The 18,569-nt window shown below is 41.2% G+C and overlaps 1 protein-coding gene across 4 annotated transcripts in view; it reads left to right on the top strand.

Annotated features, from left to right (window-relative positions):
• The first annotated feature begins 571 nt into the window (after positions 1 to 571).
• Positions 572 to 18,569, top strand: part of sh2d4a (SH2 domain containing 4A) — a 62,952-nt gene continuing 44,954 nt past the window's right edge. Inside the window, exons 1-2 of one of the 4 annotated variants that reach the window (XM_059965339.1) lie at positions 572 to 662; positions 3,205 to 3,511. In XM_059965339.1, coding sequence (XP_059821322.1) covers positions 3,328 to 3,511 — 184 coding nt within the window. In that variant the 5' untranslated portion in view covers positions 572 to 662; positions 3,205 to 3,327. Of the gene's footprint in view, positions 663 to 714; positions 1,105 to 1,151; positions 1,296 to 3,204; positions 3,512 to 18,569 lie in introns of those variants that run through there. The other 3 variants (XM_059965337.1, XM_059965340.1, XM_059965338.1) reach the window with 3 other exon arrangements.

Raw genomic sequence — 18,569 nt, 5'->3', positions numbered from 1 at the left:
TCACAAGTTTTGAATTCTGCAAAGCAACTGCTGGAAGTCAACTGCGATGACAGGATGGTCGAGACCCTGTGCCGGGACTCAGTAGTTAGTTTTTTTTAAAAAATAAAACTTTTTTTCTAATTTACTTTTAAGAATAAACACAGTGTAAAATCAAAACTGCTGGAGAAACTCAACGAGTTCGAGATGTGGGCGGCATTACGGGTCGAGACTCTTCATCGGATCCAGTGCAGATGAAAGGTTCCAGACCTCCACGGTGTCCAAATACAGTGTCTTCGTCGTGTGATTTGGTCAACACATTTCTCGTCTCATACTGTTTTTCACATGGCACAGTGCCACTCGTGTTGCCTCCTGGAGTTAGACACCCTTACTACTTACTAAATGCTTACTACATTTCACATCTCCTCCCCCGTCTTTGCATTGGCTGGGGGGAAATGCCTATCATTTTTCGCTGGCCACATATATTCTGCCTGGGCGGCAATAACCCGGCCCGATTTCTCCCATTCGCAGGTAAAGGTGTAAATAACAGAAGGGGCGTGGTCTAGAAGAAAATAGGATTTAAGGGATCTGAATGGTCATACATATGTGTCAGTCAATGTTTGGGGCCGGAGGCTGTAATTGAGCGGAACAGATCCTCACATCCTCGGCGTGTGATTGGTCAGATCGTAAGTACTAGTGGAAGGCGCGGCTATGTTAATACAGTCCTAGGCTGGAATGTACAGCATGTGGTGGAAGTGTAGACATGCTGTTCAACCCCTCCCTTTAGATTCCTAGCCCTGCGGTTGATTGACGTAGAGTCCCCACTCCACGTTGAGCTGACCAGTGAGGGAGTTCGGGCAAGGTCCCGGGTATGTTCGGAGTGCGTTTAAAGGGTTGCGTTGGCACTTTCATCTCCGGGCGAGCGTTCGCGAGTCTCTGTCAAGAGCTTTATCCTCAGGGGAGAGCCAGGGTGAGCTACTGGTGCTGGGCGTTGTGCAAGGAGCGCGCCACTTGCCAATATCCCGCCGATATCCATGGACTCTGACCGTAATCTTCATGACATGCATTGTTGGACTCTCTGATCCCTCCGCAAGAAGGGAGCCTTTGTAGAGAGGAAATAAGAGTGTGGTGAGTTGCATACATGCATTCCAATCGAAAATCTGTCGGTGTTCCGGTCGGGTCAATTTTCCGGAGGGATTTCTTTACTCTGAAACCTTACGCAAACCTTACGCAAGGTGCTGACTATCCGTGGAATTCAGTCAACTCTTAAATACAGATTGTCCCGGTTCCTGGCTTGAACTCTACTCTTGTGAAGGAAGGTAACACGATTAGACCGCGTGGGGTGTGTGGGTTTCTAAAACAAAAGTAGTGCCCCATTTAGAGAGGTGCCTTTTAATGCTGGTGTGACGGCTTAGACGAAAAATTTCGATGCAAAACAGAAGACGAAGGAATTAAGACACTTTATTTAAGGCAGAACCTCAGGCGAAGTTTACCCATCTGGGACTACAAAAGCCAGTTTTTGTTTATACTCAACAAGAGAAAACGCTCCAGTTTCAGATGTAAAACTCGGTATATTTCTCAGTAGAAGCGTAGTTATATATGACATTCTTGGCACAAAAGTGCAAAGCCTATGCAGCTGTCTGTTTTCAATTACAACGACTCAAACGAAAGTGAAGAATATATGAAATGTACTCCCGTAAAAATGGGAGTTAAAATTGAATGAGACTTTTCATTCCCCCCCCCCCCTCCCCCGAAGCCGTGACTTACGCAATGCGCGATTCGGAAGACTTCATTGCAGCGAAGACCTTTTGAAAAAACCTCATTCTATTATATGCTTGTACTTTGGAGAGTCCTTGCCAAGTTAACCAAACATAAGAATGAATCAGACAGTTGTGACGTGACGCAGTTCAATCAGTGCGATGAATTTTAATTTGAGGCACTCTGCTCTGCGAGAACAAAGTATTTAAATTCTGTTCTAAATCAATGTTCTGCAGCATTTAACTTGCATCCATGTCTGTATGCTCGCCATGTATTCCAGCTTATGCAGTAATGTTATCAAACCCAAAATCATTTTAGAATAAAGGATTGGTTTATATTTATTCTAACTCATTGGCTGTGATTTCAGAAGAACTAGTAACTATTGTGCCAGACAGTTCTGACGGATGCTAGGCATTTTATGCAAATAATGTTCAGTTAAGTGAGCTAGAGCCATCAGTTCAGATCCTTCAGCCATAAAGTTGCAAGCAGCTTATAGTAAAAAGAGATTCTGCAGATGCTAGAAAACTTTAGCAACACACATCAAATGCTGGAGGAACTCAGCAAGTCAGGCAGCATCCATGGAGGGGTTGATTGTTTTGGGCCAACACACTTCATCAGTACATGAAATGTCAACAGTTGATTCCCCTTCATAGATGTTTTGGCTAATGGGTTAATTGTTCATTGTAAATTGTCCCGTGATTAGACTCGGTTTATATTGGGGGTTGCTGGGCAGCACAGTTCAAAGCCTGAAAAAGACTCTTCTGTGCTGTATCTCTAAACAAATAATTGGTTTAAAATGGATTATCACCTCACTTCTCCCAGCCCTCTATTGAAATGCGTGTCTAAATTTTGTGCTTATTGGCGAGAATTGGTAAGTGATACCAATTAGCCCGCTGCTGGAGTCCTGAAGGTGTGGTGCATCTCTTAAGCTACTGCCCTGGAACACTAAATACCTCAAGTGCTGACTGTGTGGAGTTTGCATGTTCTCCATCTGGTTTCATTTCATATTCCAAAGATGTATCATTTGGTTGATTGGAAGCAACTCAGTGGCCAATTATTGTGCAGGTGAATAGTAGAATCTGTGAAGAGTTGATGAGAATGTAGAGAGAATAAATAAACATGGAATTAGCGTTGATGGTTGATGTGAACTTGATGAGCTGTAAGTCTCTAGGAACCTGACTCCAAAGCCTGCCAAATTTAAAAATTTGAACATGATACCAGGCATTGACTGCCCTTTCTGTGAGTTGCCTCTTCCTGCTAGACCTTGACTATTGAGTCTTATATAGTAGGTAGTTTAGAAACAAACATACTCTGAGAAATTTCATAGCATTTAATTTTTGTGTTCCTTTGACACGGTCATGATTTTTTTCATGTTGGAAGATGAAATAAAAGGATTAATTTGATTAGTCTTGCATTGAAATCTTGTCTGTTTTTGTTCTGACCAATTTTTGTTTTCTTTTTTCTTAATAGGCGAACAAAGCAAGATCCACCAGTGACTGGACTTTGGGTTATTCTTGCTGTCTTTTAGCCACTGTATAAACTGACCTTGAGTGTAATTTTTGAAATTGGAGCAACTGGTAAAAGTTTGTGAGAATGCTGCAGCAAATATTGGAGACTATGTATATTGATCCAGATCTTCTGGCTGAACTTAATGAAGAACAAAAGCAAATACTGTTCTTTAAAATGAGACAGGAGCAGATTCGAAGGTGGAAAGAAAAGGAAAAACAACTGCAACTGGAGGAAAAACAATGTGAACTGGAGGGGAAAAAACCTTCAAGTAAGCAATGTTTGTTATGTTATTTAGTCCAAATGTTTATTTGAATTAACCATTGTATAAAATGCTCTAATGTACTCTTGCAACCAGAGAGTTACTAGCGGGCTTCAAAATACATCAAGGCTGACACAGAATTAATAAGGGAAATGTTTTCAGTGGTAGAAGGTGATAGAGGGGGTACAGTACATGGATTTCGCACATCTGGTAGAGTAATCAGGCAGCTGCTGGAGCTAGTCATTCTGATACAATTGGTTATGGGATTCTGTTTCCTTTGAAGAGAGAATAGGATCTAATTTTCAGTGTTCTTTGCAGGTCCATGAAGCAAGATTTGGGGAGTGGGACTAAATGCAGAGTTTATTCACTCAATCAGAGAGCTGAATGATTCCCTTCCGCACTACATAATTCTATGATCAGTTCTGCCCAATAATATTTGCTCCTGCATCTGATGATATTCTGTTGTTGGTGTGATGGGGAAAGTACAATGAAGATCTATTTATCCCTCTATTAAAAATAGTACTCCCACCATTTAACCCCCCCCCCCCCCCCACCAAACCTTGTCACTGCTTCTTCAGTTTTGGTTAATTGCTGAACCATTGCTACTCTTGATGATTTCTATCAAGTCTTTGAAGTCTGGAAATCATTCCTTCCCTGAAACTGTTTTCCTTCCTTTAAGACTCTATTAACACCTTTCACATTAACCAAACATTTGGGAATCTGGCTTTCATAAAGTTTTTCTATTTGTGACTATTCTGTGAAAGTTCCAGTGATATCTTGCAACTGGTACTTAGTATAAAAGTTGCCATTACTGATTAGGATAGGTTGATGTACAATATTTCTTGAGTTCTGAGCATTATGGAAGTTCTCAGTCTGAAAGCAGTTTGTCATTTGCAGACCAGCTGTGATGTATTGTGGAACACATGAAACAGGCCTCCAGAATGTATTGAGATTGTAAGAATCAGCTCTCAGTGACTCTTAATATTGCTGTATAGCAGGTTATTGAAGTTTTACTATAACTGTGGTTATTGAGTACTGCAGCACAGAAATGGGGCCTAGTGATTCAACGTAACGCAAATAGTCTTGTGTTGAACCTTTCTGCCTGGTCCATCTACCCGCACCTAAGCCATAGCCATCCTTGTACTTCTTAAAGACTTCCCTTAAGCGTTGTAATTAAACCTACATCCACTGCTTCTGCTGGCAGCTTATTCCATATTTGCACAACCCTCTGAGTGAATGTTCCCCCTTGGGTTCCCCTTAAATCTTTCACCTTCACCCTTATCCTATGATCTCTAGTTCTACTCTCTCCCATCTTTAGTGGAAAAAGCCTTTTGCATTAACTGTTATACTCATAATTATATATACTTTAAAAAAAAACTCCCCTCATTCACCTATGCTCCAGGAAATAAAGTGTTAACCTGTTCAACCTTTCCCTGTAACACATGTCCTTGGGTCACAGTAATGTCCTTGTAACTTTTTTCTTACTTTCGATCTTGTTGATATCTGCCTTGCAGTTTGGTGACCAGATCCAACATCTTGGCTTTTGTACTGAAATCTTGTAGCAGTGAAGGCCAATGCTCCATGTGCTTTGTGGTTCTGTTGTACCAATATGTTAATTTTTCAATACTTGTGTACACGGCCCTCTGTAAATAACAACTTTCCCAATCTCTTATTTAAATTCAGAATTTTTCTTTTCTTAATAGCAGAGGATATTATTTCTCCACCTGTTACAGAATCGTGGTCAAGCAGCTCTGAGACGGGTTCTGCAGCCCAGCCTGTTTATGCCAGCTGAGGTGCTCATCCAGGCTATTTCCATCTGCCTGTGCAGGTGAAAGATCTCACCTGAAACACTGTTCCCTTCTGCAGATGCTGCCTGACCCGCTGAGTTTATCTAGCATCTTTGTTTCGCTGGTGTTAGGGCCATATTTCTGCAAACCTTTACAATCCACATACCTGTCCGTGTTTTTTAAATGTTATTATTCCTGAATCAACTATTTCCTCCGGCAGCTCATTCAATACATGTGCCACCATCTGAATGCTCCTTTGTGTCTCCTTCAAGCCCCTTGTTTTGTTGTTTTTTTTGCATCCTCATTGTTATCATGTTCCTACTTGGTTTCATATCAACAAAATTGTAAATGTTATGCTTCGTGCCCACAATCAGATTATTGATATAGATTATGAATAGTCACTGATCCACTAATCACAGATTGCTGTCCTAAAATTGCAAATGTTACTCCACTATTTAAGAAGGGTGGGAGGCAGCAAAAAGGAAACTATAGACCTGTTAGTCTGACATCAGTGGTTGGGAAGTTGTTGGAATTGATTGTTAAGGATGAGATTGGAGAACCTGGAGGTTCATGACAAGATAGCCCAACACCAGCATGGTTTCCTGAAAGGAAAATCCTGCCTGACAAAGCTACTGCAATTCTTTGAGGAAATTACAAACGGGTAGACAATGGAGATGCAGTAGACATGGTGTACTTGCATTTTCAGAAGGCCTTTGACAAAGTGCTTAGTCATTGAGGCTGCTTAGCAAGATAAGAGCTCATGGAATTACAGGGAAGTTATTCACGTGGGTGGAGCATTGGCTGGTCAGCAGAAAACGGAGGGAATAAAGAGATCCTATTCTGGCTGGCTACTGGTTACCAGTGGAGTTCCACAGGGGTCAGTGTTGGGACTGCTGCTTTTTACAATATATGTCAATGATTTGGACTATGGGATTAATGGATTTGTGGCTAAATCTTCCAATGATACAAAGATAGGTGGAGAAGCAGGTAGTGTTGAGGAAATGGAGCCTGCAGAGAGACTTAGATAGTTTAGGGGAATTGGCAAAGTGGTGGAAAATGATATACAATGTTGGGAAGTGCAGGGGATTCTAGAACAAGAGGGCATGACTTCAGGATTGAAGGATGTCCTTTTAGAACAGAGATGTGGAGAAATTACTTTAGTCAGAGGGTGGTAAATCTGTGGAATTTGTTGCCATAAGCAGTGGTGGAGGCCAGGTCACTGGGTGTGTTTAAGGCAGAACTAGGTTCTTGATTAGCCAAGGCATCAAAGGATATGGGTAGAAGACAGAGAGTGGGGATGACTAGAAGAATTGGATCAGCCTATGATTGAATGGTGGAGCAGACTCGATGGGCTGAATGGCCTACTTCTGCTATATTTTATTAATGCTTAATATATCTTTCATCTTTAGTGTATTATCACATCCTCTAATTCCATGTGCACCAAGTTAGTGCAGTTGGCTCCAGTGAGGGACCTTCTCAAGAATCTTCTGAATTCTCAACGACACAAACACTGGTTTCCCTCTCATCTACTCCAATAACTCTAAAAGATTAGTTAAAAATGTTTTTTCCTTTCTTAAATTCCTGCTGACTCTAGTCGGTCATCTTTTTTAAGTGTCCTGGTATGCTATTCATGATTATAGATTTCAGCAATTTTCTAAATGTAGACGGCACAGTAACAAGTTGATAGTTTTTGCTTTATTTTCTCTTTCTCTTTGCTTAAATGGTGAGGTCCAGAATCTGTGGAACTTTGGAAGATGACGCCTGTAATGTTCTTCTCCATAGCCACCACTTTAAATATTTTGCAATCTTGAGTTATTGGGATTTTAGTTTGTTTGACTCATTAATTTTGCTCATATTATTACTAATAAAATACTGGCTTCATTTACTCCCATGTATGTACCGGACCCTTCTTTTCTCCTCTATTGCTGGGAGATTTTCCTGTGTCTGCTCATGGAAATTGTGTAGACTACTTGTTTAATTCTTCTTTCTCTTCTTCCCCTTTATTTCTCCCCCTATTTGTCTGTAAATGGCCCACAATGGCTCTTGCTAGTCTCCTCTTTACATATGGAAGTTCTTGCAATGTCTTTCTGTTGTTTCTTAACTTTTAATCTTTTATTCCTTTATCAATTTCTTATTCCTCCTTTGAACTATAAAACACTCATAATTACTACTTATGGCAATCATCCAAAACTAACGTCAAATTTTAATACTGTCTTTAATTTCTTCTGTAATCCATTTTGAAGTTTTCCAGTTGTGTCTTCGTGCTTTAAAGGAATGTGTATTTGGTGCAACAATTTGAATTATTTTTCCCCATTATCTGTTCACTGCCATACCATTCATGTACTTTCCCAACCTACCCCACAGCTAACATGCCTCTCATATTTGCTTTCCTTTCTTTTGAATGAAGGACCTTGTTTCAAGCTGAACTACATTACCTTTGATTTAATGTAGATACTTTATTATGGTATTAATGTAAATTCTGTATTATGGTACCTCCTTTCCTATGGGCCTCAGTGAACCCTTACTTATTACACAGGATGAAGATCTAAGCTATCTGATCCCTCAACATCCTGATCTAGAAATCCATATCTTAATTACTCCTAATATCTATCCTTTCTGTTTTTAGTACCAGTTGGATTAGTCTTGTCTAGAAGTAATTTAGTGATTCCCATGATTACTGTTCTGCCCCTATTATGTACTTCTTTTTATACCAATGCCCTATGTTACAACTATTTTGAGGGCTATTAATAATTTTTGCCAATATTTTGTGCAACTAATTGACTTCCCAAATGGGTTCCAAACTATGATCTGTGAAGCAACAATCTTTTCTAATTATTGTACTAATATTGCCAGTTATTAACACTGCTACCACACACTGTAGGAAAGGCAGCATCACTGGGGGGAGAAAAGTAGCGTCAAACTTTCAGGCAGAGACCCTTCAGCAAAATGCAGACAGCAGCAGAGATCATGGGGGTGGGAGCAGTGAGAGAAGGTTTTGCTGGGCTCCTGTCAAAGTGAAGGTTTAAGCTTCTTCAGGTTGGGCATCCCTGGAAGAGACTTTGCAGTGTAGTAATCCAGTCACCAACAAGAGAAAACCTGCAGATGCTGGAAAACACACACAAAATGCTGGAGGAACTCAGCAGGCCAGGAGGCATCTATGGGGGGGTTGGGGTGGGGGGGAATGGTAGTCGACATTTCGGGCCGAGACCCTTCGGCAAGTGCTTTTCCTGTCCTTCATAAATGTCCTTTTGACCTAATAGTTTTCAGCTTTGGTCAACCTGCAGCTATGTTATTGTGATGCAATCAGATCATAGTTATAATTTTTCTACCATTAAATCATTCCTCTAGTTGAGGATGTGTATATTGAGATTTATTGGTTTTAATTATGGCCTTTTATTTTTGCCATATCCTGACCCCATTTGCTTTTGTTTCTGCTGAATATTAATTTTATTTACTTAACATTTCCAATTCTAAATAATTCCTGCTTTCTCTGCCTTCTGATTTTCTCTTCTGGTTCCCATTCACTGCCAAGCTACTCTAAATATTTTGTAAAGGCGCAAGCAAATATGTCTGCATGAATTTAAAAACTACAGATGCTGGAAATTAAACAAAAAACAGAAAAAGCTGGAAACTTTTGGCCCATCAGGCAATATTTGTGGAAAGAGAAATGGTCAGCATTTTGGTTCCAAAACTCTGTCTGAACTGACAAAGGGAACTGTGTCATTAAACCTCAAAAGGTAACCAATAATCTGTTTGCTAAGGTTCTAAGTCCCCAAGAACTGATTCCAAAATCTCCAACCTAAAGCTTTTCCTCCTACACTAACTCTAGCAAATGATTCATTTGCCACATCTTCCTATTTCTACACCTTTAACATGTGGTACAAGAATTAATCCTGATGTTACTAATGCTTTCATCTAACACGAGAGGGCACAGTTTTAAGGTGCTTGGAAGTAGGTACAGAGAAGTTGTCAGGGTTAAGTTTTTTACGCAGAGTGGTGAATGCATGGAATGGATTGCTGGTGATGATGGTGGCGGTGGATACGGTAGGGTTGTTTAAGAGACTTTTGGATAGGTACATGGAACTTAGAAAAATAGAGGGCTTATGGCAACCCTAGTTAAATTCATAGGTAAGGACATGCGTAGCACCGCTTTGTGGGCTGAAGGGCCTGTATTGTGCTGTAGGCTTTCGATGTTACTGCCTTTTGAGATCCTGCTTTAAAATTCTTTCTACGCTTTCTAAGATGTGCTTGCATGACTTCATCTCCTTTCTCTCTCCCCCTCCCCCCTTGTTACCTCAGTTGGCCACAACTTTTGGTTCTTCATCCTTGCCCTTCAGGGTGCCCTTCGATTATTGGATGACATTCATCAATCCAGCACGAGGGAGACAGCACATCGCTTTGGAACTGTGCCTACGGCTACAGAGATGCCTATATCTCCTAATAAATTGAATCCCCTGTCACTACCATTCATTTTTCCTGTGTATTGACCCTCGTGTGATGTCATACTTCTGCACCTGACTTCACTTCTCTTGCTCTTGCCAGTATCCTAAGGGGAAAATCTATTAAGTGAGCTAGATGTGCTCGGGGGAATTTCTGCCCCACCTGTCTGCTCCTGTTAATACACCTGGCAATCACCCATTTGCTTCTCTGACTGCACACTTGCTGCTCCAGTGAGTTCTGGGCTGGAGAGTAAGCAGCCATTCTGGAATTGAGAAGGTACCCTCAGTTGAAGCTTTCCTTCAATCCCTTTGTGTCCTAAAAGAACCTGTAACCTGATTGTAGGCCCAGAAATGCTCTTGAACAACACGTTGCCTTTTGTTCAATGTTAAGTTGCATCGATTTGGGTCTTCGGCAAATTTGTCCCAGGTTCACTGTGTATATGCTGATACTGGAAACTTAGGCATTAGCAGACAGTGTTCTGACCCCACTTGTGCAATGAGTAGGTGTCATTGGCAGAGTCAGCATTTATTGTCCATCCCTCAGCACCCATTAACTGAAATGCCAGTAAAGAATTGACCACATTGATGGGGTCTGGAGCCAGTACCAGGAGATGACAGAATTGATTGGTTGTCTACAACAATGTAATAGTTTTATTATTACTATTTTGGAGACCAGCATTCATTCCAGATTTATTTACATTCTCCAGCTATTGCTGTGGGATTTGAACCTGTTTCAATCAAAGGTCAGATATTTGTAATTTAACACCACACTCTTTTAGCCTACGTTGTTGGTCGATTACAATAGCATCACCTACCCTCCCCATCTTGGGATAAAATCACTGTTGCCTCTTCCAATTCCCTGCTATCTACTCTCCCATTATTTACCCTCTGTAAACGTCTGCTCACTTTTCAGCTCTATTGCTGAATTACTGAAAGTTCCATTGACTCAGTACCACTGTTCCCATTCACTGCAAGTTCCTCTACAAATTTCAGTTTGAAATGAATGAACTCTTCTGATTTCCAGCCAGGTATGGGTATTGATTATAACCGACGTTTGGTTGACAAACTCTGCTATCTTCATCAGAGATGATGCCTGGCTGTGTTTAGTCCAATGGTATTTATAGGGCCCCCACCCCATAGTCTGTCCCTCCTGATTGGTTAGTCCTCACCCAATCGGGTTTCCACTCTCCCATCTTGTTTATAATTTGAATTCCAGTTCTTGGAGCAAAGCCTTTGTCTTTGAAATTCTTTTCCTCTAGTTTTATTTCAATGGGTTCCTTCACCAGGTGGTCTCACGTTTCATTAGTGTGGCACAGTAATTTTGTACTGTCGAAGACAATCCTATGCAATCCTATGCAATCCTATGCAATCCTATGCAAATGCAATGGTTTGCTACTGCCGATTTTCTCCAGGTAACCCAAATGGATACACCTCCTGTGCTGCTTGATGTGGGTTTCCACCACGCATCCCATCTGGCCAATTATATGATGCTCTGTATTCACAGGGAGTTCTGTAAATGTCAGCCCCAGTCCCAAGTCATCTTTGACCCGCATGAGCTGTGATTTGAGCTTCCTTACAGGTTTGTGGATGGTGTTAATCCAGTATTTCTTCAGGATCCTGGCAATCCTTCCAGAAACCATGGAAATATAACAACGGGTTCCTTCTTGTTGCTAGGTTTTCTGGTTTTATTGGCGCATCAAACAGCACAGGAGGTGTATCCATTTGTGTTACCCAGAGATATCGGCTATAGGGTTGACTTCAGTGGTACAGAATTACTATGCTGTGCCAGTGGCTTGCGAGACTGCCTGGTAAAGTAAACCATCAAAATAAAACTCGGAAAAGAATTTTGACAAAGTCGAAGGCCTTGCTAAAAGAAAGAACTGGAATTTGATTGTAATTAAGGTGGGAGAGTGGAAACCTGATTGGATAAGGACTAACCGGTCAGGAGGGATGGACTACGGTGGGGGGGGGGGGGGGGAGGGTGACGTATAAATACCACCAAACTAGACATGCCTACCCATCATCCCTGATGAAGCTGGCGATGTTTGTCATCGGAAGCTCTATTATAATCATTAACTGCACCCAGCTTGAAGCCTGAAAAGAGTGCATTTGTCATAGATGGCGGGAAAGCACTAGATCCTTTTTCGGTTTGAAATCTTCATGTTACCATTGCAAAGGATGTTAAATCACCGTTGGACTGAGTATATTTGGTAGCATTCCAGTGATGTCAACTTAAAGAAGTCCCATTTAATGCTGATAAAGTTGTGATGGTTTTGACAAACTTTTAAACCTGTGTATGGATTCAGTTTCTCTGAACTTCTCCAGCTTTTCACATCTTGGTTTGTATTGTGCACTACTGTGGCCTCTTGTACTCTCCCTATTCTTTGCTCAACCATTAATTAAACTGCACACCCTTAACTTCCTTACCACCCGCACCTTCACTACCCTTTTTCTATTTGAAATGATCTTTGATACTTGCCTCGTTAACCAAGCTTCTGTGAAGAGCCTTGGGACACATTTCTACATGAACAATGCAGTAAGCCATTGTTGCATTTAGCAGCATTATAGTGTGGCTAACGTCCACTGTAATGCTGAAAAAATATCTTTGAGAATGTGCCATACCCAAGTTCACCCCTGCTGCAGAAGTGTCGGTACAGCAGTTTTCATGTGATTCGGTATTGGAACAGGAACAAGAATGCAGGTGTTTTGGAATTTTAGTTATGTATTTGTTTGAGAGAAAACTTCTTAATATCAGGAGCTGCAACCTGTTGAACACATTCTGGGTTGTGTGGAGTTGGGGAGCATAGTGATTTCACTGAACTGCTTGCTGATGGTTATTTGGGGCCCCCAATATCTTTGTATATCTGGGGCTGAAAATTTTTGCTAGTTTGTCGAGGAAAGCAAGAATGAGTTCACTTTCATGAGTAAGCTTCTCTGTTAATGGAGATGTAGGTGCCTGAGCATTGTGTGAGAAAGTTGGAGGGCATTTGTTTTCTTTGAGTTTCAGTAATTGTGGAAGTGTTCTTGATAGTATTTCATCAGAACTTTGTTTCTAATTTTGTTCTGTCTAGTTTTCATGTACAGGTGAGATGCGATTGTTGAGTGATGTTGTTGAAGGGAGTTATGGACATACATGAACCTAAAACACATTCACTTCATTACATTTATAACCTCAACTATATACCCTGAAGCCTATTTGCATGCAGTGTTTGAGGAAGAACAGTCCCTAATCCAAAGCTGCAGAATGGTGCAGTCTACTCTTTTTTAATTGTTTTATAATTTGCAATGTCCCTCTCTTGATCGGAGCCAGGTTTTTGGAGAAGGAAAACCTACAGTAAGTTCTTTTTTTTTCCCCAGATGGATGTAGACAGATTTTTGGATGTTTAGGGAGATTGGCACTGAGGTTTTAAAAAAAGGCTATCATTAAATGATGGATCAGGTACAATTCCTATTTCTAAAATCACACCAAATGCTGAAGGAAGTCAACAGGTCAGGCAGTATGTATGGAAATAAATAAACAGTCGTGCTTCAAGCTGAGACCCTTCATCAGGACTGGGAAGGAAGAGGGAAGAAGCCACAATAAGAAGGCGGGGGGAGGGGAAGGAAGATAGTTGGGTGAAACCAGTTGGGTGGGGGAGGGTTATGAAGTAAGAAGGGGGGAAAAGGTAAAGGGCTGGAGAAGAAGGAACCTGATAGGAGAGGTCTCCAGTCTTGAATCTGGAGATGTCCCAACCACTGACACCAACATCCTACCCAAGATCCACAAACCTGACTGTCTAAGTAGGCACATTGTTTCTGCCTGCTCTTGCCCCACTGAACTTGTCTGCAAACCTTGACTCCATCCTATCCCCCTTGGTTCATTTCCTTCCCACCTATATCCATGACACAGCCCATGTTCCTAATCTCATCAACTTTCAATTCCCTATCCCTGGTTGCATTAATTTTAGCATGATCGTCCAGTCCTTTAAAAGCTTCTGTACCCGATCAAGATGGCCTTAAAATCGCTTTGCTTCTTTCTTGACTACTGACCCTGACTAGTTCACCTCCTCTGTCTGGCAAAGCTGGTCGTCAACCTCAACAATTTCTTTTTTGGCTCCTACTTCTTCCAAAGTCAAGGTGTAGCCATTGGCCCCAGCCATATCTGCCTTTGTTAGCTGTGGTCCAAGTTCCAAGCCTTTCCTGGTAATGCTCTCCAACTTTCTGCAATGCATTGTCAGCTGCAATGGAGTGCCCATGCTGAGCTTGTCAATTTCATCAACTTTGCCTCCAAGTTCCACCCTGTTTTTAAATTCACTTTGTTCATTTCAGGCACCTGTCTCTCCTTCCTCGGTTACTCAGTCTCCATCTCTAGAGACAAACTGACTACCAATAACTTTTATAAACATACTGACTCCCATAGCTATCATGATTATACTTCTTCCCACTCTTTCTCCTGTTCGTTCCCTTTTCACAGTTCCTTCATCTTTGCCACATCTGTTTCCAGGATGAGGCTTTCCAGAAGATATATCCTTTTTTCAAAGAATGTGATTTTTCTTCCTCCACCATTGATGCTGCCCTCACCAGCATCTCCTCCATTTCCCAGATATCCAACCTCACCCTATCTTCCCACTCTGGGATAGAATTCCTCTTGTCCTCACCTACCACCCCATGATCCTCATTCAGGACATCATTCTCCACCATTTCTGCTATCTGCATTGGGACCCTACCACCCAATCCATCTTTACTTCCTTCACCACCACCCCCCTGCACTTGGGGCTTTCTGCTCGTCACTCCCTCTAAGTGTCTTTTCATCCCTCCCCACTAACCTCTCTCCTGGCACTTATCCCTGCAAACGTAAGTGCTACAGCTCTCCCTCACCTCCATTCAGGGCCTCCTATCTGAGGCAGAACTTCCTCTGTGCATCTGTAGGGGTTCTCTACTGGATCCGGTTCTCCCAGTGCAGCAGTTTCTACCTTGGTGAGACTTGATGTAGATTTGGGCCCTGCTTTGTCGAGCACCTTCACTCCATCCACAGTAAAAAGCCTGTAGTCAACCATTTTAGTTCCAATCCCCATTCCTATTCCAAAATGTCCTTCCCTGTCTTCGTCTTCTGCAGCAATGAGGCCACTCTCAGTTTGGAGGAGCAACACCTCATATTCTGTCTATGTAACCTCCAGTCAAATGGCATGAATATTAATTTCTCCAGCGTCTGGTAAATTTTCCCCTTCTTCCCCACTCTAGCTTCTTAACACTTCACCTCGTGGTGTCCCTCCTGCTTCCCTTTCTCCCATAGTGTACTCTCCTATCAGATTCCTCCTTCTCCAGACCTTTCCCATTTCCACCTATCAGCTCTCAGTTTCTTGCTTCATCTCCCCTCACTCACCCACTTGGCTTCACCTATCACCTGGCCTGTATTCCTCCTCCTTCCTCCACCTTCTCAGTATGACTTTTTCCCCTTCCTTTCCAACCCTGATAAAAGCTCTCAGCCTGTTGATTAATTGCTTTAGATGCTGCTTGACCCGTTGAGTTCCTGCTGCATTTTGTGTGTTGCTCTGGATTTCCAGCATCTGTAGTATCTCTTGTCTCTTTCTAATGTCTTTTGTTTTCACTGGTGTTTGCATTACAGTTGATGGCCTGAGGTTTTGAAATTCCCAGTCAATTGGCTTCTCTTTCTCTTCTCATTCGTACTTGTCAGTCCTGGTCCTGTTTCCTCACCATGACACTGGACTTAACACTGACTTGTCCTTTCCTCTGCTGGATGTAGTCAGCAGAGAACCGTTTAATGCTCAAATGATGAGCTTTATTCCATTATGCAAGCTACCTGGAATACAATGCTTGGAATAGAATTTTGCCAAGAAATTTCACACAAGGTTTCTATCAATTGCTGCTTTGTTGTGAATTTCAAATTAAAAACTGTACATGCTAGAAATCTGAAATAAAAGTAGAAAATAAGAAAGCAAATACCCAAAAGGCCAGCTTGCATCTGTGGAAAGAAACAGCTAATGTTTCATGTCTGGAACCCTTGGTAATAAGCGAAAGAGAAAACATCTTTTGGCACGTTGGCCATCATGAAGCAGGGTATGCAGCCTTTCTAAAGTACATGTAGGCAACATTCACTGCCTTTCCTTCATCAATCCACTTGGTGACCTCCAAAAATAAATGTTAAAAGATTAATTAGACATTTTTAAAAAATAAATGGCTTGTTCTGTTACAGAAAAAGTGATTTCCTTAAAGTTGAAGACCTTGAGTTGAATGTGGGAGATTGGACATTTGATTTGATGGAAAATGAAGTGACGTTTCATTGGGCCTTTTTAGCGGAGCATCTGGTTTAGGGGTTCATGGCATAGAAACGGTTGGGAACCCCTGCTCTATAGCAACTTGCTGCTTCACACAGCAGTTTGTAAATTATCTTCTTGGAATTTTTGCTTTTCAATTTTCAAACTGTTCCTGAACAATATGCCATTGTTACAAGATTGCTATGAAATATGACAGTTCACTACTTTTAAAAATAGCAATGTATATTATTTTTCAATAGGATAATCAGTTTCTCCTCGGATGTTAACCTTACTCAATATATTCTGTTGGCTGATTCCTTTTGTCCTTTTGAGTTCTTGTAGTAGAAATGGTGGATCCAGCAACATACTAACATATTCATAATGGCTGCTCTTCTAGTTTAGCACTCGAGTGTTTAACCAGCTGAGCTTGCCTGACTCCTGCTATTCTCTCTTGCCTGCATCTATTCTCCATAGATTCTTTAATTAGCATTAAGTGCAGAACTAAAACATGTCATTGGACCCAGGGGGTCATTGCTAATGTGCCATCTACCTTTATTATTACAACTGACTTGCTTCTTTCTCCCTGATGTTAGTTTATCCTTTTTTGTAATTTCACCCATCCCAACTACATTGTGGCACCAAGTTCCATAATCTGACCACTCTGTGTATATAGTATTTTTTAAAGATCTTATTTACCAATTAGATTTATCAGTGAGATGTTCTTTATGGGTTCTTTTTTTCAATCTTACCTGGCAGTTTTATTTTCTGTATCTACCTTGCATCACTCCTTTGATACTCCAGGGGTATAGATTCCAGTATTTAGTAATTACTGTTAATTCCATCTTTTGTTCCAGTACTACACTTTGCAAATTCCACAGATTGGGCCATGATTCATCCTGTACTTGTTATGACCAGAAAACAAATTCTATTCTGATTCACTAAGGCTCTTCCTGGAACAAAGAGCATCCTACTCTGCTCCTCCATATTTAACTAACTCCTGAAATTTGCACCTCTATTTCTGTGATGTTGAATTTGCAATTCTTCCTTTCAATTTCAATTTGACATCTAGCTTCTGAGCATAGAGGAGAGCAGGGGCAAATTTCCTGTTTAAGTATAATTGGCAGCCACAATACAAATTGAAGTAACATTCAGGAAATAAATTTTTCCATTAACTATTACTGCTTGGTGGGTGTTATAATTGTCTGATGTCCTAAAGAGGAAGGAACGATTATAATTTGTATGATGTGCTTATGCACAGCTGTCTACAATGAATCCAATTATAATAATGGCATTGTGAAGAGACAGATTATTTGTATCTGCTTGTATCGTCTACAAGTGACAGAAGTGTCTTTATGACTTGACTAATTTTAATGTCAAGTCAACATTTATTGTCATTTCGACCATAACTGCTGGTACAGTGCATAGTAAAAATGAGACAACGTTTTTCAGGACCATGGTGTTACATGACACAGTACAAAAATGACACTGTACTACGTAATTAAACACAGAAAGCTACACTAGACTACAGACCTACATAGGACTGCATAAAGTGCAAAAAAAACAGTACAGGCATTTACAATAAATAATAAACAGGACAGTAGGGCAAGGTGTCAGTCCAGGCTTCGGGTATTGAGGAGTCTGATAGCTTCGGGGAAGAAACTGTTACATAGTCTGGTCGTGAGAGCCCGAATGCTTCGGAGCCTTTTCCCAGGCGGCAGGAGGGAGAAGTGTTTGTATGAGGGGTGCATCGGGTCCTTCGTAATGCTGTTTCCTTTGCGGATGCAGCGTGTAATGTAAATGTCTGTGATGGCAGGAAGAGAGACCCTGATGATCTTCTCAGCTGACCTCAGTATCCGCTGCAGGGTTTTGCGATCCGAGATGGTGCAATTTCCGAACCGGGCAGTGATGCAGCTGCTCAGGATGCTCTCAATACAACCCCTGTAGAATGTGATGAGGATAGGGGGTGGGAGGGAGATGGAGAAAACATACAAAACTTTTTAAAAACTAAAATCAACTTAAATAACAAAAAAAATCCAAAAGTTTAGATGACCACTCCCACCCCACTTGCTTTATTATCCACAGTCTTATTATCTTTTTTTTGAGATCAACAAGATGATAAATCCTGCAGAAGGTCAAACCTGATGAAGGATTCAAGATGTGATTTTTGTTTTTCTGTTGTTTATTCAGCATTTTTACAAATGTAGAGAATTTCAGCAAGTTGGAGTCCATATGGACAAATTGGCATGCTGTACCTGTTAGTATGTTTGGAACTTCTTTGTGTGTGTGTGTGGAAATTGGTAAATATGGAAACTCGGGCAGTTTCTAGGAAGATCTAAGCTACTACTTCTGACATGCTTCGTGGTTTTTAAAAATAATATCAATTTGTTAAGTAAATTGGAACATCTCAATGTGCAAACTTGTACCAGTTTCCACATTTCCTTTGCTTGTTCTCTCAGAATTTCTCAACAATCCTACCACCAAGCTACTCTAGCTCATACATCTATGTGACGTGGGAAGCCCAGACAATCTCAGGGAGAATGTACAATTCCACTCAGTGCTGGAAGTCAGGATTGAACCCATGTAAGGC

Source organism: Hypanus sabinus, chromosome 3 (assembly GCF_030144855.1).
Source record: "Hypanus sabinus isolate sHypSab1 chromosome 3, sHypSab1.hap1, whole genome shotgun sequence".
Taxonomy (NCBI): Eukaryota; Metazoa; Chordata; class Chondrichthyes; order Myliobatiformes; family Dasyatidae; genus Hypanus; species Hypanus sabinus.
Note: the sequence above shows the minus strand (reverse complement) of the source record. Positions and strands in the feature narration are given on the sequence as shown.